This window comes from Bufo bufo, chromosome 2 (assembly GCF_905171765.1).
Source record: "Bufo bufo chromosome 2, aBufBuf1.1, whole genome shotgun sequence".
NCBI classification, from domain to species: Eukaryota; Metazoa; Chordata; class Amphibia; order Anura; family Bufonidae; genus Bufo; species Bufo bufo.
Genome location: NC_053390.1, coordinates 468,786,131 through 468,809,254, shown reverse-complemented (window position 1 = coordinate 468,809,254; position 23,124 = coordinate 468,786,131). Strand labels below are relative to the sequence as shown.

The 23,124-nt window shown below is 41.9% G+C and overlaps 1 protein-coding gene across 1 annotated transcript; it reads right to left on the bottom strand.

Annotated features, from left to right (window-relative positions):
* Positions 1–10,577: 10,577 nt before the first annotated feature.
* Positions 10,578–21,716, bottom strand: LOC120990934 (protein-lysine 6-oxidase-like). The gene is made up of 6 exons (XM_040419825.1): positions 21,614–21,716; positions 20,881–20,989; positions 15,354–15,491; positions 15,115–15,271; positions 14,827–14,922; positions 10,578–10,697 (listed from the first exon to the last, which is right to left on the bottom strand). Exons 1-6 carry the CDS (start codon positions 21,714–21,716, stop codon positions 10,578–10,580), a joined length of 723 nt encoding a protein of 240 aa, XP_040275759.1.
* Between the last annotated feature and the right edge of the window lie 1,408 nt (positions 21,717–23,124).

The window sequence follows — 23,124 nt, the reverse complement described above, 5'->3', positions numbered from 1 at the left end:
GTTCCGGAGGTGGCAGCGCTGCGCACAGTCACGCATATACGCGTCATCTCGCGAGACGCGAGATTTCCTGTGAACGCGCGCACACAGGCGCGCGCGCTCACAGGAACGGAAGGTAAGAGAGTTGATCTCCAGCCTGCCAGCGGCGATCGTTCGCTGGCAGGCTGGAGATGTGTTTTTTTTAACCCCTAACAGGTATATTAGACGCTGTTTTGATAACAGCGTCTAATATACCTGCTACCTGGTCCTCTGGTGGTCCCCTTTGTTTGGATCGACCACCAGAGGACACAGGTAGCTCAGTAAAGTAGCACCAAGCACCACTACACTACACTACACCCCCCCCCCATCACTTATTAACCCCTTATTAGCCCCTGATCACCCCTAATCACCCCTGATCACCCCATATAGACTCCCTGATCACCCCCCTGTCATTGATTACCCCCCTGTCATTGATCAACCCCCTGTAAAGCTCCATTCAGACGTCCGCATGATTTTTACGGATCCACTGATAGATGGATCGGATCCGCAAAACGCATCCGGACGTCTGAATGAAGCCTTACAGGGGCATGATCAATGACTGTGGTGATCACCCCATATAGACTCCCTGATCACCCCCCTGTAAAGCTCCATTCAGATGTCCGCATGATTTTTACGGATGCACTGATACATGGATCGGATCCGCAAAACGCATCCGGTCGTCTGAATGAAGCCTTACAGGGGCATGATCAATGACTGTGGTGATCACCCCCCTGTCATTGATTACCCCCCTGTAAAGCTCCATTCAGATGTCCGCATGATTTTTACGGATGCACTGATAGATGGATCCGATCCGCAAAACGCATCCGGACGTCTGAATGAAGCCTTACAGGGGCATGATCAATGACTGTGGTGATCACCCCATATAGACTCCCTGATCACCCCCCTGTCATTGATCACCCCCCTGTCATTGATTACCCCCCTGTAAAGCTCCATTCAGATGTCCGCATGATTTTTACGGATGCACTGATAGATGGATCCGATCCGCAAAACGCATCCGGACGTCTGAATGAAGCCTTACAGGGGCATGATCAATGACTGTGGTGATCACCCCATATAGACTCCCTGATCACCCCCCTGTCATTGATCACCCCCCCTGTCATTGATCAACCCCCCTGTCATTGATCAACCCCCCTGTCATTTATCACCCCCCTGTCATTTATCACCCCCCTGTCATTTATCACCCCCCTGTCATTTAGCACCCCTCTGTAAGGCTCCATTCAGATATTTTTTTGGCCCAAGTTAGCAGAATTTTTTTTTTTTTTTCTTACAAAGTCTCATATTCCACTAACTTGTGTCAAAAAATAAAATCTCACATGAACTCACCATACCCCTCACGGAATCCAAATGCGTAAAATTTTTTAGACATTTATATTCCAGACTTCTTCTCACGCTTTAGGGCCCCTAGAATGCCAGGGCAGTATAAATACCCCACATGTGACCCCATTTCGGAAAGAAGACACCCCCAGGTATTCCGTGAGGGGCATATTGAGTCCATGAAAGATTGAAATTTTTGTCCCAAGTTAGCGGAACGGGAGACTTTGTGAGAAAAAAATTAAAAATATCAATTTCCGCTAACTTGTGCCAAAAAAAAAAAATTTCTATGAACTCGCCATGCCCCTCATTGAATACCTTGGGGTGTCTTCTTTCCAAAATGGGGTCACATGTGGGGTATTTATACTGCCCTGGCATTCTAGGGGCCCCAAAGCGTGAGAAGAAGTCTGGTATCCAAATGTCTAAAAATGCCCTCCTAAAAGGAATTTGGGCACCTTTGCGCATCTAGGCTGCAAAAAAGTGTCACACATCTGGTATCGCCGTACTCAGGAGAAGTTGGGGAATGTGTTTTGGGGTGTCATTTTACATATACCCATGCTGGGTGAGAGAAATATCTTGGTCAAATGCCAACTTTGTATAAAAAAATGGGAAAAGTTGTCTTTTGCCAAGATATTTCTCTCACCCAGCATGGGTATATGTAAAATGACACCCCAAAACACATTCCCCAACTTCTCCTGAATACGGCGATACCACATGTGTGACACTTTTTTGCAGCCTAGGTGGGCAAAGGGGCCCATATTCCAAAGAGCACCTTTAGGATTTCACAGGTCATTTACCTACTTACCACACATTAGGGCCCCTGGAAAATGCCAGGGCAGTATAACTACCCCACAAGTGACCCCATTTTGGAAAGAAGACACCCCAAGGTATTCTGTGAGGGGCATGGCGAGTTCCTAGAATTTTTTATTTTTTGTCACAAGTTAGTGGAAAATGCTTATTTTTTTTTTTTTTTTTTTTTTCATACAAAGTCTCATATTCCACTAACTTGTGACAAAAAATAAAAACTTCCATGAACTCACTTTGCCCATCAGCGAATACCTTGGGGTCTCTTCTTTCCAAAATGGGGTCACTTGTGGGGTAGTTATACTGCCCTGGCATTCTAGGGGCCCAAATGTGTGGTAAGGAGTTTGAAATCAAATTCTGTAAAAAATGACCTGTGAAATCCGAAAGGTGCTCTTTTGAATATGGGCCCCTTTGCCCACCTCGGCTGCAAAAAAGTGTCACACATCTGGTATCTCCGTAATCGGGAGAAGTTGGGGAATGTGTTTTGGGGTGTCATTTTACATATACCCATGCTGGGTGAGAGAAATATCTTGGCAAAAGACAACTTTTCCCATTTTTTTATACAAAGTTGGCATTTGACCAAGATATTTATCTCACCCAGCATGGGTATATGTAAAAAGACACCCCAAAACACATTCCTCAACTTCTCCTGAATACAGAGATACCAGATGTGTGACACTTTTTTGCAGCCTAGGTGGGCAAAGGGGCCCACATTCCAAAGAGCACCTTTCGGATTTCACAGGTCATTTACCTACTTACCACACATTTGGGCCCCTAGAATGCCAGGGCAGTATAACTACCACACAAGTGACCCCATTTTGGAAAGAAGAGACCCCAAGGTATTCGCTGATGGGCATAGTGAGTTCATGGAAGTTTTTATTTTTTGTCACAAGTTTGTGGAATATGAGACTTTGTATGAAAAAAAAAAAAAAAAAAAAAAATCATCATTTTCCACTAACTTGTGACAAAAAATAAAAAATTCTAGGAACTCGCCATGCCCCTCACGGAATACCTTGGGGTGTCTTCTTTCCAAAATGGGGTCACTTGTGGGGTAGTTATACTGCCCTGGTATTCTAGGGGCCCAAATGTGTGGTAAGGAGTTTGAAATCAAATTCAGGAAAAAATGAGGAGTGAAATCCGAAAGGTGCTCTTTGGAATATGGGCCCCTTTGCCCACCTAGGCTGCAAAAAAGTGTCACACATCTGGTATCCCCGTACTCAGGAGAAGTTGAGGAATGTGTTTTGGGGTGTCTTTTTACATATACCCATGCTGGGTGAGATAAATATCTTGGTCAAATGACAACTTTGTATAAAAAAATGGGAAAAGTTGTCTTTTGCCAAGATATTTCTCTCACCCAGCATGGGTATATATAAAATGACACCCCAAAACACATTCCCCACCTTCTCCTGAGTACGGAGATACCAGATGTGTGACACTTTTTTGCAGCCTAGGTGGGCAAAGGGGCCCATATTCCAAAGAGCACCTTTCGGATTTCACAGGTCATTTTTTACAGAATTTGATTTCAAACTCCTTACCACACATTTGGGCCCCTAGAATGCCAGGGCAGTATAACTACCCCACAAGTGACCCCATTTTGGAAAGAAGAGACCCCAAGGTATTCGCTGATGGGCATAGTGAGTTCATAGAAGTTTTTATTTTTTGTCACAAGTTAGTGGAATATGAGACTTTGTAAGGAAAAAAAAAAAAAAAAAAAAAATCATCATTTTCCGCTAACTTGTGACAAAAAATAAAAAGTTCTATGAACTCACTATGCCCATCAGCGAATACCTTAGGGTGTGTACTTTCAGAAATGGGGTCATTTGTGGGGTGTTTGTACTGTCTGGGCATTGTAGAACCTCAGGAAACATGACAGGTGCTCAGAAAGTCAGAGCTGCTTCAAAAAGCGGAAATTCACATTTTTGTACCATAGTTTGTAAACGCTATAACTTTTACCCAAACCATTTTTTTTTTACCCAAACATTTTTTTTTTATCAAAGACATGTAGAACTATAAATTTAGAGCAAAATTTCTATATGGATGTCGTTTTTTTTTGCAAAATTTTACAACTGAAAGTGAAAAATGTCATTTTTTTGCAAAAAAATCGTTAAATTTCGATTAATAACAAAAAAAGTAAAAATGTCAGCAGCAATGAAATACCACCAAATGAAAGCTCTATTAGTGAGAAGAAAAGGAGGTAAAATTCATTTGGGTGGTAAGTTGCATGACCGAGCAATAAACGGTGAAAGTAGTGTAGGTCAGAAGTGTAAAAAGTGGCCTGGTCTTTCAGGGTGTTTAAGCACTGGGGGCTGAGGTGGTTAAATGAGCTCAACAGGCTAACCAAGGCTACTTTCCAACCCAGTTTTCAAAACTGGCATGAGTGATGTAAAAATGCAAAATGTCATAAAAAGCACAAATAAGGTCAAAAGTCGCAAAGTGCTATGTACTCAGTGCTATTTCAGTGAAGAATCATGCAGTCCCAAGCTCATTCTAGCTTTCTTGACATCCCATAGACCAGGATATGTCATGGCAAGCCAGCTCTTGCTGTATCTGGTACATTCACAAGGAGGCAAGTTGTACCAGCTTCTGCTACATCTGAGCATACACTGGATGCCATCAGGGCTCGCCTGAAATTAAGTATCTTGGCCTGTGGGACATCAATCAAGGTAAGAAGGGTTTGGGGCTGCATGACTGTTCACCAGTAATCAGCGTCCAGATAACTCTTGAGGGTAATTGGCATATAGCATGTGCACTATTATAGCTTCATTTTCTACACATTGTTGGGAGAGCAGCTGTTTAACACTGGTAGTGGTTTTAAGGGGCTTTTAAAGACTTCAATACTGATTACCTATACCGGGCATAGGTCATCAAATTTCAGATCAGTTGGGTTCCAAAAACCAGCACCCCCACCAATCAGTTGTTAGCATGTGCCGCGGCCACTGACACTAACACACTGGATGGAGCTGGAAACAGACAGCTCCATACGATATGTGGCTGTAAAACCAAGTTATTGCAGCTCAATCCCAATTCTAATCAATGGGGGCTCAGAGTCCCGGAGACCTTGGTAACTGCTTGAAAGCATTTTCCCTTGACCTTTTGGGTAGGGACAGTCTTCTTAAGATGGTGGATGTTCCCGAAGGAAAATCAACTTTCTTTAGTGTAACTACATCTGGGGGAAAAAAAGACTCAGGATTCCTTTCACATGCATAAACAGAAAAATTCTATCAATTTAAACTTTCATGTGACCAAGTTAATAATAATATGTGATTGGGTACAATATATCTAATTTAATATGGACACAGCTTTAGACCTAACCTTACTCCCAGACATTTAACTTCTCAATTTCTTATATGCTGAACCTTTCACCCATTGCAAAAGATAATCCCCCTAATGTTAGCAGAACAATTTCCGAGAACAAACATTTGAGCCCCATGGAATCCCTACTTGTTAGGCAAACCAGTTTTTCAACTCCCATCCTTAATACTTGGTTCAAACATGGTCTCTACTCAGTCGTACCTTTTGTGGATCTAAACATAAAATCAGTGTACACTCCAGATCCCGCCCTTTCCTTTCTCTTGTTTGCATATTCTCAAAAGGACAAACTGCAACTTCATACAGAAATAAACACTGTGCATTGGACTACCGTACCTGATCTGGACTGGTCATGAATGCCTACCTTTCCTGAATTGGACATTCCAGATCTCTTAAGCATTATAGAATATTTTGTATGCCAGGTATGTGGAAATGGTCCTGCAAACCTTCCATAGCTCATACATTTTACCAGTTAGATTCATGCCTCCGATGCGGTTCCCACAAGAAAATATTGGTTATTGTCTGTGTGACATTATTTAGCCTTTCTGGCCCAAAGGTTGTGACTAGAGATGAGCAAATTTCATGTTATGAAATTCTTTCACGCTTCGTTTGGTAGTAAAAGCAGAATTGTGTTATGGATTCGGTTACCACGGACCATAACGCAATTCTACGTTGGAATGCATAACGGAATGCCTTTAGTGGAATTCTGTTATTCATTCCATTATAATAGAAGTCTATGGCTTGCATAACGGATCTGTCCTGCTTCTGTTATGCAGGAGAGGACGCCGTGCATAACGGAAACGGGACAGATCCGTTTTGCAGCCCATAGACTTCTATTATGATGGAATGAATAACGAAATGCCTCTAAAGGAATTCCGTTATGCATTTCGTCATAGAATTTTGTTATGGTCCATGGTAACGGAATCCATAACGCAATTCTGCTTTTACCACGAAACGAAGCGTGAACGAATTTCAAAATATGAAATTCGCTCATCTCTAGTTGTGCCTTTACTAGACTCACCCAACCAACTGTATACCTTTAAAGCACTTTGAGATTTGTTTGGTTAGATACATGCTAAACAATGCCTTTGTGATCTGGGTCATTCTGCCTGCCACATCTAGAGTAAAAGCAAAGACCTTTTTAAACATATTACATAGTACAGGGTTAACCCCCCCAACGCCCTTTCCCCCCAATATCACTTTTTTAATATGCCAATTTGTTTAAGGGTACTGTCACACTAACGTTTAAGTTTTCCGGTATGTTCCATCATAGGGGCTCAATACCGGAAAAAAAAACACTTCAAACTGAACTGAACAGAATGCATTCTGTTCAGTTTAGTTGCGTTCCCAGACCGGAGAGAAAACTGCATCCTGGGATACGGAGCAAGACGGATCTGGCATTACCCCCAATGCAAATCAATGGGGACAGATCCGTATTCTCTGCCACAATAGAAAACGGATCCGTCCCCCATTGACTTTCATTGGGGTAATGCCGTATCCGTCTTGGCAATGTTAAAGATAATACAACCGGATCCGTTCATAACAGATGCAGACGGATGTATTATCAGTAACGGAAGCATTTTTGCTGATCCCTGACGGATCCAGTAATAACGCTAGTGTGAAAGTAGCCTAAGAGCAACCTTGGACACACTGGCTATTCTCCCCTTCCTTCTCTTTTTTCCCCATTTCATTGTTTAGAAAGCTGCTTGATTTATCTATTATCGTAACAAAAAAGGTTAGTGTTGCCAGATGGTATGCTGGCGCCACAGTGTATGGAGCTTTCTGCTTCTGCTTTGTACACTATATAGTTTCTGGCATGCACCGAATTTACTATTCCTAGGTGGCTTTGACATAACATGCTTGCATTTCCTTTCCCTCTCTATGCCACCTTTTCAAGTCAATAGGGGAGATATATCAATGTCGCTGTTCCTGGAAAGTATATTGATTTGTTTCAGAATGTGTGGCTCACACATGCTGCGCCAAATATATGAAGTATATGGTCCACAATTTTGTTTAATTTAGAACATGCTAGAAACAAGATTTTTTTAAACAAGTTATGTGCAAAATGTCTGTAAAACTGTGCCAAAACAAGGCACAAACTAGGACTACACAGTTTTTGCCTAATGTTTTGGACAAAAACTATACAAGCTCCAAGGTGGTACAAAAAGTGATGTAACATTCTCATAACGTAAAACCCTGTGGCACATTGTTGCGCAAGTGGGGATTTTTGTGGAATTTTTTATTGCATCTTTCTTTCACCACTTTCTACAACAGCATCACAGACACATTTAACAATCAAAATCATAAATTTGGTGCAGGCACAAAATTTTGGTGCAAAATAAACTTATAACAAAATAATCTTAATATATCTGCCCCAATGCCTATACCTACTTTTGTCCACATCATGAATCATTTTGGCTTGTAGATTGAGCACAGGACAAGCAACCTTTATATCAGATCTGTATCTGTTCTGATTTATTGAATATTTGTTAAAAGGTTTGTCCGGGATACAGATATTTATGACCTATCCTCAGGACAGGCCATCAATATCAGATCAACTACATACACAGTGTAGTGGCCGTGCCAGGTATACTGGCGCCACAGTGTATGGAGCTTTCTGCTTTGTACACTATATAGTTTCTGGCATGCACCGAAACAGCATTTGGGGTGTCAGGCCCGCACTGATTTCATATTGATGACATATCCTCAGGACAACCTATTTAATCAAATTGTTTGAATAAACCATATAAATATTTCAAGTGATTTGGTGTTCTGAAAATATAACTAGAAATTACATCTGCTATTATCAGGAGTTAAAAAATGTCACTACAGCATAGTAAGTTTCATGAATCCATTTATTCACACAGCAGATTTATACAGTTATGTAAAAGTTAACATGTCAGCACCTGCTTTCTCTGCAAGACTCTTAAATTTATGCCTGTTTGGCCTCATGCACACGACCATTATTCTGGTCCGCATCCGAGCCGCAGTTTTTGCGGCTCGGGTACGGACCCATTCACTCCGTGTGCTGTCCACTTCTGTTGCTCCGTTCCGTGGCCCCGCAAAAAAAATATAACATGTCCTATTCTTGTCCAGACAAGAACAGGCATTTCTACAATGGGCCGCCTGTTCCGTTCCGCAAATTGCGGAAGGCACACGGGCGGCTTCCGTGTTTTGCGGACCGCAAAAACGGAACGGTTGTGTGCATGAGGCCTTTGTATGAGGACATCCAGATTTTTTTTTCTTATTTCTGAAAGTCATTCCTGATTATGTACAGTACCAATCAATGTATTGCTTTAATGACTTCTACCCAGATCCAGCCTACTTAAATGATTCTTTTGGCCTCAGATGCTGTGGAAGAAAAAGAGGATACATTAGGACATGTAAAATATAAATATGAAGATATAACAAGATTGATTGATCCATTACAATAGTCTTTACACTTACATGTGCCATTGCTTGCAATCGTTTTGCTTTATGTGCCTGGCCAAACCCATGTTTACAGTTTATTTTACACCCAGAAAGGTAAGTATTAGTTTATGTTCATGTATGCAGAATATATGTGCCTTTCATCCTCCCCTGTTTGTCCAAACAAGTCCATTAATCAAGGCTAGTCTACTTTGCTGAATAAAGCCTCTTTCACAAGTCAGTGTTTGGTCAGTGATTTCCATCAGTGATTGTGAGCCAAAACCAGGGTTGTAGCCTCCACAGACATAAGGTTTCGGCCTCATGCACACGACCGTTGTGTGCATCCGTGTCCGTTGTTCCATTTTCTGTGATTTTCTGCGGACCCATTGACTTTCAATGGGTCCATGGAAACCTCGGAAAATGCACCGTTTGTCATTCGCGTCCGTGATCCGTGTTTCCAGTCCGTCAAAAAAAATGACCTGTCCTATTTTTTTGACGGACAACGGTTCGCGGACCTATTTAAGTCAATGGGTCCGTGTAAAAACACGGAGGCACACAAGATTGTCATCCGCGTCCGTGATCCGCGTCCGTTTTTTTCCTATCATTTTCAAGGCAAACTTGACTTAGATTTTTTTTTCACTTTTCTTGTCTGGTGATCCTCCAAAAATCAAGGAAGACACACGGAAAAAAAAAACGGACATGGATCACGGAACAACAGAACGTTTTGCGGACCGCAAAAAAAATACTGTCGTGTGCATGAGGCCATAAGGGAAAGATCTGCACCTGTTCTGTGCTTAGAGTCACAAGTGGTTTTGGCCCAAAATCACTGATGGAAATCACTGATCAAAACACTGACCTGTGAATGAGGCCTAACAAGATCTCTTTTAGGCCTCATGCACACGACAGTGTTTTTTCACTGTCAGTGATTTGGCTTCAGTGGTCAGTGTCCGATTTTGCTTCAGTTGTGTTTCCTTGTGTCTTCCATTTTTTTTTTCTGACAGGGAAAAAAAAAGGAAGGTTAATGAAAAGTGTAATTTTATTGCACCAAGGTCTTGTACAAAAAAACGGACACGGATGACATGCCAGTTGTGCATCCGTTTTTTTTGACGGACCCATTGACTTGAATGGGTCCATCCTCCGTTTTCCACTGACAAGAATAGGACAGGTTATATTTTTTTGACGGACTGGAATCACGGATCACAGACGCGGAGAAAAAACGGAGGACTATCAGTTTTCTTTCACAGCTCCATAGAAATGAATGGGACCTCCGCTAAACTGTGAAAAATGACGGAACGGACGTGGATGCACACAACGGTCGTGTGCATGAGGCCTTAGATTGATTATTCATTTTTTACTGGTCATATTTTGCCACATGGAATTAACTGGGCTTGGGTGTGGGTATGTCATAACTAACATATGCCAGGGCAGATTAATGTCCATGTACCTTGAAGAAGATGGGGTTCTATATGTTGATAAGTATATAATTCTGAAGATTTAACTAAAATCCATGCCCAATTCCAATCACTGTTATCTTACCAATTTACATTTAGTTAGATAAAATTATATACTGTCAAAAGAATCTCATATTCATTGAGGAGCATCCTATCTGCAGCTCAGATATGTGGATACTAATAGAAAATATTAACATGTTTTGTTTAACTTTAAAACTTATAAATGTTCATAGATCTACAATTTAATTAGAAACAAGATTACCTGGAAAGGCGGCAATTACGAGTTATTACATAGCTTCCTGTGTAGGTCAGATCACATCGCACTGCGTTATTGGAGAAATCTGACTCCAGGACTTGGAAGTTTGGGTTCACAGAGACCTGAAATATACATTCTGATAGTTTTTCCTACGTTAACACCACTATTTTTTCATCAGGTATAAAAGATGTTTTGACAGCTCTTCTGTCTTAGTAAATGCTTGTATTCTTCTTAAAATAAATCTGTAGCATTTTTTCTTTTAAATACAAAAAGACTTCCAAGTCTGCAATGCAAGTCAATTCTAGTAGGGGTAACTCACCAGTGTTCAGGTAACATACTCCGTTGGTTCCAGACTTATTTTCCTATGTTCTTCTATACGGTTCATCCAAGGTTGTAGCCCAACCCTGGGTTTTGCAGCCATAGTCAGTACGTGCAAGCATCAAGTTAAAATGGCCACATACAGTGCCTTGAAAATGTATTCATACTCCTTGAACATTTCCAAATTTTTTCATGTTGCGCTTAAACTTAAATGTATTTTAGTGGGATTTTATGTAATAGACCAACACAAAGTAGCGAGTATGTGTGAAATGAAAAGAAAATGATACATAGTTTTCAACATTTTTAATAAATAAAAATCTGAAAAGTGTGGTGTCCATTTGTATTCAGCCCCCTGTACTCTGATACCCCTAAATAAAATCCAATGTGACCTTCAGAAGTCACCTAATTAGTAAATTAGTCCACTGGTGTGTAGCTTATTATCAGTATAACTACAGCTGTTCTGTGAAAACCAAGGAACACACCAGACAGGTCAGGGATAAAGTTGTGGGGAAGTGTAAACCAGGGTTAGCTTATAATAACAATATCCCAAGCTGTGAACATCTTGCAGAGCACTGTTCAATTCATCATCCGAAAATGGAAGGAGCATGGCACAAACCTACCAAGGAATGGCCGTCCATCTAAACTGACAGCCCAGGCAAGGAGAGCACTAATTAGAGAAGCAGCCAAGAGACCCATGGTCACTATGGAGGAGCTGCTGAGATCCACATCTCAGGTGGGAGAATCTGTCCACAGGAGAGCTATGACCTTTAAGGAAGAGTGGCAAGAAGAAAGCCATTTTTAAAAGCAAGCTTTAAGAAATCCCATTTGCAGTTTGCCACAAGCCATTTAGGGGGACACAGCAAACATGTGAAAGAAGGTGCTTTGGTCAGATGAGACCAATTGAGACTGGGGCAGAGGTTCACATTCCAGCAGGACAACGACCTTAAACATACAACCAGAGCTACAATGGAATGGTTTAGATCAAAGCATATTCATGTATTAGAATGACCCAGTCGAAGTCCAGACCTAAATCCAATCGAGAATCTGTGGCAAGACTTGAAAATTGATGTTCACAGATGCTCTTTATCTAATCTGACTGTTGGCAAAAATTTCAGCCTCTAGATGTGCAAAGTTGGTAGAGACATACTTCAAAAGACTTGCAGCTGTAATTGCAGTGAAACATGGTCCTACAAAGTATTTACTCACGGGGGCTGAATACAAATGCCACACTTTCCAGATTTTTTGTTTTAATAAAAAAATCTTTGGGGGTTTCTCTTGTTATTTCACCTCAGTGGCTCTGTAGTTGTCAGCCAAACTAGGCCTCAAATGCCAAAACAGCAGTTTATGGCAGTTTATGGCAGTTTATGACCACATATGGCGTGTTGGTGTATTCAGGAAGAAATGGGTATCATAGGTTCCCTTTCTAACTTCAGCATAGCACAGTGTAAAGTGATTTGAAATACACACACAGCTACAGACTTGGTGTAGATGCACCATACAGGGAGTGCAGAATTATTAGGCAAGTTGTATTTTTGAGGATTAATTTTATTATTGAACAACAACCATGTTCTCAATGAACCCAAAAAACTCATTAATATCAAAGCTGAATATTTTTGGAAGTAGTTTTTAGTTTGTTTTTAGTTTTAGCTATTTTAGGGGGATATCCGTGTGTGCAGGTGACTATTACTGTGCATAATTATTAGGCAACTTAACAAAAAACAAATATATACCCATTTCAATTATTTATTTTTACCAGTGAAACCAATATAACATCTCAACATTCACAAATATACATTTCTGACATGCAAAAACAAAACAAAAACAAATCAGTGACCAATATAGCCACCTTTCTTTGCAAGGACACTCAAAAGCCTGCCATCCATGGATTCTGTCAGTGTTTTGATCTGTTCACCATCAACATTGCGTGCAGCAGCAACCACAGCCTCCCAGACACTGTTCAGAGAGGTGTACTGTTTTCCCTCCTTGTAAATCTCACATTTGATGATGGACCACAGGTTCTCAATGGGGTTCAGATCAGGTGAACAAGGAGGCCATGTCATTAGATTTTCTTCTTTTATACCCTTTCTTGCCAGCCACGCTGTGGAGTACATGGACGCGTGTGATGGAGCATTGTCCTGCATGAAAATCATGTTTTTCTTGAAGGATGCAGACTTCTTCCTGTACCACTGCTTGAAGAAGGTGTCTTCCAGAAACTGGCAGTAGGACTGGGAGTTGAGCTTGACTCCATCCTCAACCCGAAAAGGCCCCACAAGCTCATCTTTGATGATACCAGCCCAAACCAGTACTCCACCTCCACCTTGCTGGCGTCTGAGTCGGACTGGAGCTCTCTGCCCTTTACCAATCCAGCCACGGGCCCATCCATCTGGCCCATCAAGACTCACTCTCATTTCATCAGTCCATAAAACCTTAGAAAAATCAGTCTTGAGATATTTCTTGGCCCAGTCTTGATGTTTCAGCTTGTGTGTCTTGTTCAGTGGTGGTCGTCTTTCAGCCTTTCTTACCTTGGCCATGTCTCTGAGTATTGTACACCTTGTGCTTTTGGGCACTCCAGTGATGTTGCAGCTCTGAAATATGGCCAAACTGGTGGCAAGTGGCATCTTGGCAGCTGCACGCTTGACATTTCTCAGTTCATGGGCAGTTATTTTGCGCCTTGGTTTTTCCACACGCTTCTTGCGACCCTGTTGACTATTTTGAATGAAACGCTTGATTGTTCGATGATCACGCTTCAGAAGCTTTGCAATTTTAAGAGTGCTGCATCCCTCTGCAAGATATCTCACTATTTTTGACTTTTCTGAGCCTGTCAAGTCCTTCTTTTGACCCATTTTGCCAAAGGAAAGGAAGTTGCCTAATAATTATGCACACCTAATATAGGGTGTTGATGTCATTAGACCACACCCCTTCTCATTACAGAGATGCACATCACCTAATATGCTTAATTGGTAGTAGGCTTTCGAGCCTATACAGCTTGGAGTAAGACAACATGCATAAAGAGGATGATGTGGTCAAAATACTCATTTACCTAATAATTCTGCACGCAGTGTATAGAAGAATATAGGATACAACCTGAATTTTACCTGAACACATATGTAGTGACCTGTACTGGAACTGACTTCAATATTCTGGTGGTGCAACCAAGGAGAACTTTTTGTATTTATCAGACAAAAGAATTCATTTGGACTTGCCTTTTTCCACTGTGTGCCTTCACTGGAAAAATAATGTTTGCCGCTGGCTACCTACCTTCGTGTCTGCAATCTTTTTCTTACAACTCCGGCAGGCCTAAAAGCCATCGTTTGACCCCTGGCTTTTATTGGAACCTCTCGGCACCTCCCAATACCAGCAGTTAGAGTGGGGTGCCTACTGAATAATACAGCTGGCTCTTGTAAGTTATGGCGCAGGCACAGCTGAGCCTTCACCATTCTTAGTGCCATACATGTACGGTGGGTTGTGCTGGCGACCTCTTTATAGCACCACACATAATGTTTTGACGGAAGGGGTTAGTGAGGACCTGGTATCTCTCCTAAATTGCCTGTGATAGCAAGTACTTTTTTCAATTCTGCAATTCTGGGGCATCTTTTCTCAAAACTCTGCATTGGGCCATTCCTCTGAATTAGTACATATCTTAATGAAAAGGGGATGAAAACACCCACCCAGGAGGAATAATAGAGTTATGGCACAACTTATTACAGTAACATAATACAACATAATACACTTGATTAAAGAAGTATTTCAGTGTATTATATGAGCGATCAGATTTGCTGTTTTTTATACATATAGATGTACTCCAAAATAATGCCATAAAAATACTTGTCTGACAAAAACAAGCCTTCATACAGCTATATCCACAGAAAAACAAAAAAGTTATGTCTTTTCAAATGCGGAGATGAAAAAAAAAAATTGCTGTCTATTACTCACCTTGAGAATATATTTTCCTGGGAGTACATCCGTAATATCAATCCACTGACAATCAATGTTGGCATGGTAAGTGTCATAACATCCTGGGCTCAGTCCCTGGAACATATATGTATAAATATATATATATATGAGCATGGCATTATGAGTGTATTTGGCCAAATGCGGTTAATTACATTGCTTCATATATCTTTTGATACAATAAGGCCTTTTTGAACACACAGCCATAGGTATAATGTATAAACTAACGTATTTGTTTTTCTAACTATAAATTCGGCAATAGTGTATTACCTGGGTGTGTGCTGTACAGGCATATCTTCTCCTTACTCCTAAATCACAGGAGGTATCCTCCAGACAGAAGCTGGCCTTATGACCCTCTGCCACCTTTTGATGGGTCGCTGAGTCCAGAAGGTCATAATTACTAAAGGAATCCATGCTGTGATAATGCCTTTTAATGAATAAGACAGGGAAACACATTACTATAATAAAAAAACTTACTATCGTATGTTCCAACAGTAATAAGTACTCACTGGTGGCAGCTGTGCCATTCCCATGTGTGCCTTGGCTTCACTGGTAAGAAGTCTGCTGTGCCACGGTTTTTAACTCTTTGAGGGAAACGAAGTAAAACTCTAGAGCTTATTTCTAAAATACCTGGTGAGTAGGCTGATCTAGAAAATAAGGATACGATGAAGATAATGAATCCCAATGAAACACTCTTTCAAGGGGTTTTCCAGGTGTTTAACACTGATAACCTATCTATATACCTCCCATAGAGGCAGACCACATTACTGCCACTAGAGAGAGCTTAGTACATAGAGACTACAGCTTTCAATAAGTTCAGTAGTAACGGTATACATTTCCATGCACTGAGCTCCACCTAGTGGTGGAGGCAGGTAGCCAATTTTATAATTTACTGTGTGAAGTAGAAGATTTATCAATGTATTTATGCCTCAGAATGCGCTCCATATTTATGTTCTACTTTTTCCAATATAAAAGTCTGATAAACTGGAGAGGCAAAATGACTTTTCCTTAAAAATTTCTTCTTAATAAAAAAAAAAGGAAATTCATTATTGGGAAATTGGGAAACAGGGTGAGGCAGGGGGGCTATACTACTATGGGGCGTTATTGCGACATAAGGCCTCATGCACATGACCGGTGTTTTTTGCGGTCCGCAAAACGGATTTCCGTTGTTCCGTGATCGTGACCGTTTTTTCTTCCGTGGGTCTTCCTTGATTTTTGGAGGATCCAAAAAGGAGGACATTAAGGAAAAAGTCATTTTGGTGTCCGCCTGGCCGTGCGGAGCCAAACGGATCCGTCCTGACTTACAATGCAAGTCAATGGGGACGAATCCGTTTGACGTTGACACAATATGGTGCAATTGCAAACGGATCCGTCCCCCATTGACTTTCAATGTAAAGTCAGGAGTCCCTAATATACCATCGGATCGGAGTTTTCTCCAATCCGATGGTATATTTTAACTTGAAGCGTCCCCATCACCATGGGAACGCCTCTATGTTAGAATATACCATCGGATTTGAGTTAGATCGTGAAACTCAGATCCGACAGTATATTCTAACACAGAGGCGTTCCCATAGTGATGGGGACGCTTCAAGTTAGAATATACTAAGAACTGTGTAATAACTGCCCCCTGCTGCCTGGCAGCACCCGATCTCTTACAGGGGGCTGTGATCCGCACAATTAACCCCTCAGGTGCCGCACCTGAGGGGTTAATTGTGCGTATCATAGCCCCCTGTAACAGATCAGGTGCTGCCAGGCAGGAGAAGGCAGACCCCCTCCCTCCCCAGTTTTAAATTCATTGGTGGCCAGTGCGGTCCCCCCTCCCTCCCCTGTATTTACCTGCGATGTCTGTGACCGGCCGGGCGCTCCTCCTACTGGTAAGTGACAGGTCTGTGCGGCGCATTGCTCATAGCACAGACCTGTCACTTACCAGTAGGAGGAGCGCCCGGCCGGTCACAGACATCGCAGGTAAGTATATGGCCACCAATGAATATAATACTGGGGAGGGAGGGAGGGGGGCCGCACTGGCCACCAATGAGCTAAATACAAGGGAGGGAGGGAGGGGGGACCGCACTGGCCACCAATGAATTTAAAATTGGGGAGGGAGGGGGTCTGCCCCCTCCTGCCTTGCAGCACCTGATCTCTTACAGGGGGCTATGATACGCACAATTAACCCCTCAGGTGCGGCACCTGAGGGGTTAATTGTGAGGATCACAGCCCCCTGTAAGAGATCGGGTGCTGCCAGGCAGCAGGGGGCAGTCATGTACACAGTTCGTAGTATATTCTAACTTGAAGCATCCCCATCACTATGGGAACGCCTCTGTGTTAGAATATACTGTCGGATCTGAGTTTTCACGAAGTGAAAACTCAGATCTAAAAAGCTTTTATGCAGACGGATCAGCGGATCCGTCTGTGTGAAAGTAGCCTACGGACACGGATGATGGACGCGGATGACAATCTTGTGTGCATCCGTGTTTTTTCACGGACCCATTGACTTGAATTGGTCCGTGAACCGTTGTCCGTCAAAAAAATAGGACAGGTCATTCCATTTGACAGGAAACACGGATCACGGACACGGATGTACAATGGTGCATTTTCCGAGTTTTCAACGGACCCATTGAAAGTCAACGGAACAACGGACACGGATGCACACAACGGTCGTGTGCATGAGGCCTAATGCGGCTTTCATTATCATGGGCTTTAAATAGGTAACATTTGGTATTAGCAGTTTATGTACTCAGTATTAGAAAAAGCTTTCATTTTAGAGATTGAAAGTTAATAAATACAGAGTATGTGATATTAAAGGGAACCTGTCAGTGGCAAAAACCACCCCAAACTGCCAGCAGTACCTTCAAGTAGCCGGCAGTGTGTTTCTAATGATGATTTTCTTCCTGCAGTCAGATGCGGCTTTGCCGAACCGCCAGCTGTCAGTCACAGGAGAAGAGGCAGGGAAGGGGGCGTGGTTACCTTGACTTGAAGCAAGGAAGCCGCTGCCCGCTTGACTTCAAGAGTGACTCGAAAATAGCGCGCTCAGGGGATAAAAGATCGTTTTTTCCAGCTTTTACCACATTTGACTGCAGGAAGAAAATCATCATTAGAAACACACTGCCGGATACTTGAAGGTACTGCTGGCAGTTTGGGGTGGTTTTTGCCGCTGACAGGTTCCCTTTAAAAAAGGCAAAGAAATAAGTCCTAGGGATCAACACTGCTTGAAAGCTTATTCTCATCTATTGCTTTCATTGCTGAGATGGGAATAAACTGAGTAAGGCTGGATTCATGTCTCTGTATCGGAGATCTGGTGCAAATGCCGGCTGTTGGCTGGACAAATTACCGTTGCACGCAACAGTTTTTGTCCGTCCGTAAACTGGAATCTATGCCGGGAATCTGCTAGATCACCGCCATACTTCATTGCAATCAATGGTTATCCAGTGGTAAAATAGAGGATCCGGCAGATTGCTCTGTGCCAAAACAACCTGCCGGATCTACTAACTGAGATGTGAATGAAGCCTATGGCTAATTTCACACTAGTGCTTGTCAGATCGAAACAGCCTGCTGGATCTCTTTGTATCCAGCATTGCTGGAAGCTACAGGGATGCTGTCCACTGCACATCAGAGCCTCTGATAGTAGATTAATGCTAAATTGCATAGGAAGTCATATTATACTGTTCATTTTAGAATACAAAGGTTAGAATTAGGTGATCAGTTTAATAAAAAATATATATATAATCTGATAGACCATTAAACCTTCATATGTGTTCCTAAAGACGTTGCATGGGGGCCCTGACCCCCATTTCTGTCATTTGCCCATCATTTAAGTCTAGGGGAACCCACAGCCAAAAGAGCTGCTTTATATTTTGGCTGTTTCTGTATGTCCAATAGACTTTTTACCCCTCTATATAATAACAATGCCACAGGAAGAGAGCACATGATGTCTCTCAAAATTCACTATTCTTCGGTCATGAAGCTTAGGCGGTGTGCTAGCTCTCTTCTAAGAGACCAACTGTGTATGGAGACTTTTTAGCAATGCTCAATGAGGAAAAAAAAAATATGCAAAGAGGTATCTCCCATGGAAAGAGAACCATCTCATTAGTGCCACCTTCCAGATGCGGATCCTTAGGAGTCAAAGTCTGACTTTTTAACAAGCCTTGGATGGATATTTGACTTGGCTATTTTCCATTTTTATGTTCCAAGGCTTGTTAAAAAGTCAGACTTTGACTCATAGAGAGCCATGGAGGTATTAAAAAACCAAGAGCCTTATTTATACATATCAGTCCTTTAGGCTGAGTTAACACGGGCGAGTATTCCGCACGGGTGCAATGCGGGAGGTGAACGCATTGCACCCGCACTGAATCTGGACCCATTCATTCTATGGGGCTGTTCACATGAGTAGTGATTTTCACGCATCACTTGTGTGTTGCGTGAAAATCGCAGCATGCTCTATATTCTGCGTTTTTCACGCAACGCAGGCCCCATAGAAGTGAATGGGGTTGCGTGAAAATCGCAAGCATCCGCAAGCAAGTGCGGATGCGGTGCGATTTTATACGCACGGTTGCTAGGAGACGATCAGGATGGAGACCCGATCATTCTTATTTTCCCTTATAACATGGTTATAAGGGAAAATAATAGCATTCTGAATACAGAATGCATACTAAAATAGCGCTGGAGGGGTTCAAATTTTTTTTTGAAATAATTTAACTCATCTTAATCCACTTGATTGCGGAGCCGGCATCTCCTTCTGTCTTCATCTTAGCTGTGTGGAGCAACAGGACCTGTGGTGACGTCACTCCGGTCATCACATGATCCATCACATGATCCATCACCATGGTAAAAGATCATGTGATGACCGGAGTGACGTCACCACAGGTCCTGTTGCTCCACACAGCTAAGATGAAGACAGAAGGAGATGCCGGCTCCGCAATCAAGTGGATTAAGGTGAGTAAAATTATTTTATTTATTTTTTTAACCCCTCCAGCACTGTTTTACTATGCATTCTGTATTCAGAATGCTATTATTTTCCCTTATAACCATTTTATAAGGGAAAATAATACAATCTACAGAACACCGATCCCAAGCCCGAACTTCTGTGAAGAAGTTCGGGTTTGGGTACCAAACATGCGCGATTTTTCTCACGCGAGTGCAAAACGCATTACAATGTTTTGCACTCACGTGGAAAAATCGCGCGTGTTTCCGCAACGCACCCGCACATTTTCCCGCAACGCCCGTGTGAACTCAGCCTTAGTCTCGGAGCTAGTCAATATTCACTAAACTGAAATTAGCCATTTTTATACCCTAATCTGGAATTCTATTGAACTGTCAAATTCATGTCAATTTGTGAGTTTAAACTTAGTGAGGGAAATTTATCAAGACGGGTGTTCCCATACGCCAATCGTGATTCGTGTGCAGATGCCTCTTAATAAATTAGATGCATGTCTGCCCTGACGTCTGGCACAGTCTTCAGCTATAACGTATGCCAATTTCTGGCATAAGTTATAGTAAATCTCCTGGGCTGCACTAAGGAGAGAAGCTTAAAAAGTAAAATTATTGTGCACACATGGCTTGTGGCGTAAAGACAATAGTAAATGTCCCTCATTGTGTATTCTAATTGATTCCAAATCTTAAACCTCTGACCACTTACAGTACACATGACTGTGTTATACATCCATACCAGTTCTGTGTGGATCCAGAATAAAGTATTAATGTTATACCATGGTGATATCCATGTGTCCAAGTGATGCTATATTTTGCCCTGAGATTTTATATATGTAGTCTTTGAAGTTTTGAGTGAAAAAATCCTGCACGCTCTATTGGATGGAGGCTGACTTTTCTTCACAGGAATGAATGTAGATATAAGAAACCTCAATATATTTTTTGCAACTCTAAGCTACAGGTAAATGAATGGGGAAAAAACAACTTAAATGTTTATCTGTTTCCATCGCCCTACAAAATTTTGAATGTGTATAGACACATTTGGTGAATGAGGGCTTACTGTTTCCCTACAGCAGCACAAAAAAGAAACTTTGACCATGCATTTTCTCACACCTGGCTAAACAGTTTTCTTCTGCTGCACACTGAAGACTGTACAAAGGAACCCTCTGGATATACGTGGCAGTTTGGATGAAAAGAGCATCAGGAACCAGATCAGGAAGTCCTATGAATGCAGAGGTAAATGAGTGCAAAATACACAGCATTTGTAACAATCAGCAGTACATTCTTCACCAGAAATGTTATGGTATCCTTCGTTTACTGTATGTGTTTTTTAATTCTAATTAATGTGTTCCAAAAATAAATCTTGCCTATTTACGCATTAACATTGCCCACTGATCAGCCTGTTTGTTTCATGGAATAATTGCACCAAAATAGTGCTAAACAGCTGAAAACCAAGTATTCCTTATATCTAAGTGTTGCCATTTCATGATCCCACAGTTCAAGATCATCATGCCCAAAATAGGTTTAAAATGTTCCTGAACATATAATCCTTTTTTGGTTAGCAAGACTGTAGTGCTCTTTAGATGACCAGAGGATCTTCTGTGGGACCCACACAATAATTGGTCTCAGGAGGACTGTACCATTAGATCATTTGTAAGATGAAATAGTTCAGTATAGCATAACTATATTACTGTTCAGTTAGCATGATGTATAGTTACATTTGCACATCACCCAAGCATAGTGGTGCTGCTGTTTTACAGCATTTGGGTCTATTGGCCATCTGCACCCCCTATAGCTACTGCCACTCATTCTATGTATCAGTAAACAGTTAAATGACTCATCCTACCATATTGATAGTGTCTTGTTCCAGGTCGCCTGCCTGTTGGGATCAAATTGGACTGTACCACATTCCTACTTCTGTAAGGGCTCCTGGGTTCATCTCCTGCCATTCCCTGTATGGCTGGTGGAGACCATAGTGGGTGGATAGGTGTCACTACTTCACGAGAAATGTCATTTAAATTTGCAGGGGTTACATCTCTCTGATTAGAAGTTGTGCCTAGAATAAGTTCACTATGAGTGACATCATTCCTGTTGGTAACAGTTCTTTGAGCAGGAGAACTTCTCTGTAGAGCTTCATTCACTTGTGGAGTAAGACTGTGACTTATTTTATTAGGCTGCAATGGAGTTATTTCATTTCTCCATGAATTAGTCCATGGAGCATCCTCGCTTGTTAGTACAGGACTTCCCTTTGTTACAGAGTTTCTTGGCGTAACCATATTCTCCCTAGCATCACTTCTTTGTGTAGGTATTCTTTGCATGGCTTCATTCCTCTGCGTACTGGTTGCCTCTGTGAATCCAACCTGGTAAGTAGTGGGTTGCAGTTCTCCTTTGACTAGTGTTGGATATACTCGTGTGGCATCATTTCTCTGGATCATTTCCCTGATATCACTTCTTTGTGTTGTAGAAATTCTTGGCACTTCCTCACTTGTGGAAGTTCTCATTGTAGCATCATTCCTTTGAGTAGGAAGCTGAGATACTACTCGGTGTTGGTCAAAGATGCCTTGTCTACTATCACTGCTTGCATCTCCTTTCTGTGGTCCAGGATACCTCCTTGGGTTAGCATGATTACGAATCTCAGAGATGTAGAAAGTACCGACTCTATGGTCAGAGCCTGAACTCTGGAGGCTAAAAATTCTCCCATTAGACTCCCAGCGAAATCTTCGACGCCAGGAACCTCTTGGTCCATCCTGATGTGCTCCACGAGAGAAGAGCAGTAGAAGCAATGGAATGAACAAAAAAGGAGGCATAACTTAGTAAAGTGGAGCCAGACCAGCAGATTCCCTTTCTTGATATTTCTTCCTTGAGGCTACACTGGTCATCTATTGATCTGTTTAATACTGCACTTGGACTTCCTCTCAGATCTTTTTGTAGTTGATAGTTCCTTGCAATCGTACTTGTGAGGGGTATTGTGATTCATAGGATCGCCAGTCCTCAGATATATCCTGTAAGATGTAGTTATTCTATCTTCTTGCACATAATACTGTCTTTTCCTTTGTGAATGTAACCTCTTAACTCACAAGTCCACCACCTCCTCCCTCTACAGATAACACCTCCTTTCTCTCATGCTCTTATGTGGCCTCCTCTCCTGTCTTCTCTGTACACACATAACACCTCTACAATAAAATGTTGCACTTCAGTTTGAAAGGGCTGCTAAAGTAAAACACATAGTAATCCAATTTGAAAATGTATCGCTCAACATAATAGATCTTCAGCAAGATACAAGAAGCTTTTTAGTCTATATGTCATTATATGGAAAGAGCTGGTCCTCTCTTCAGATTCCCCAGAATGACAGAACCA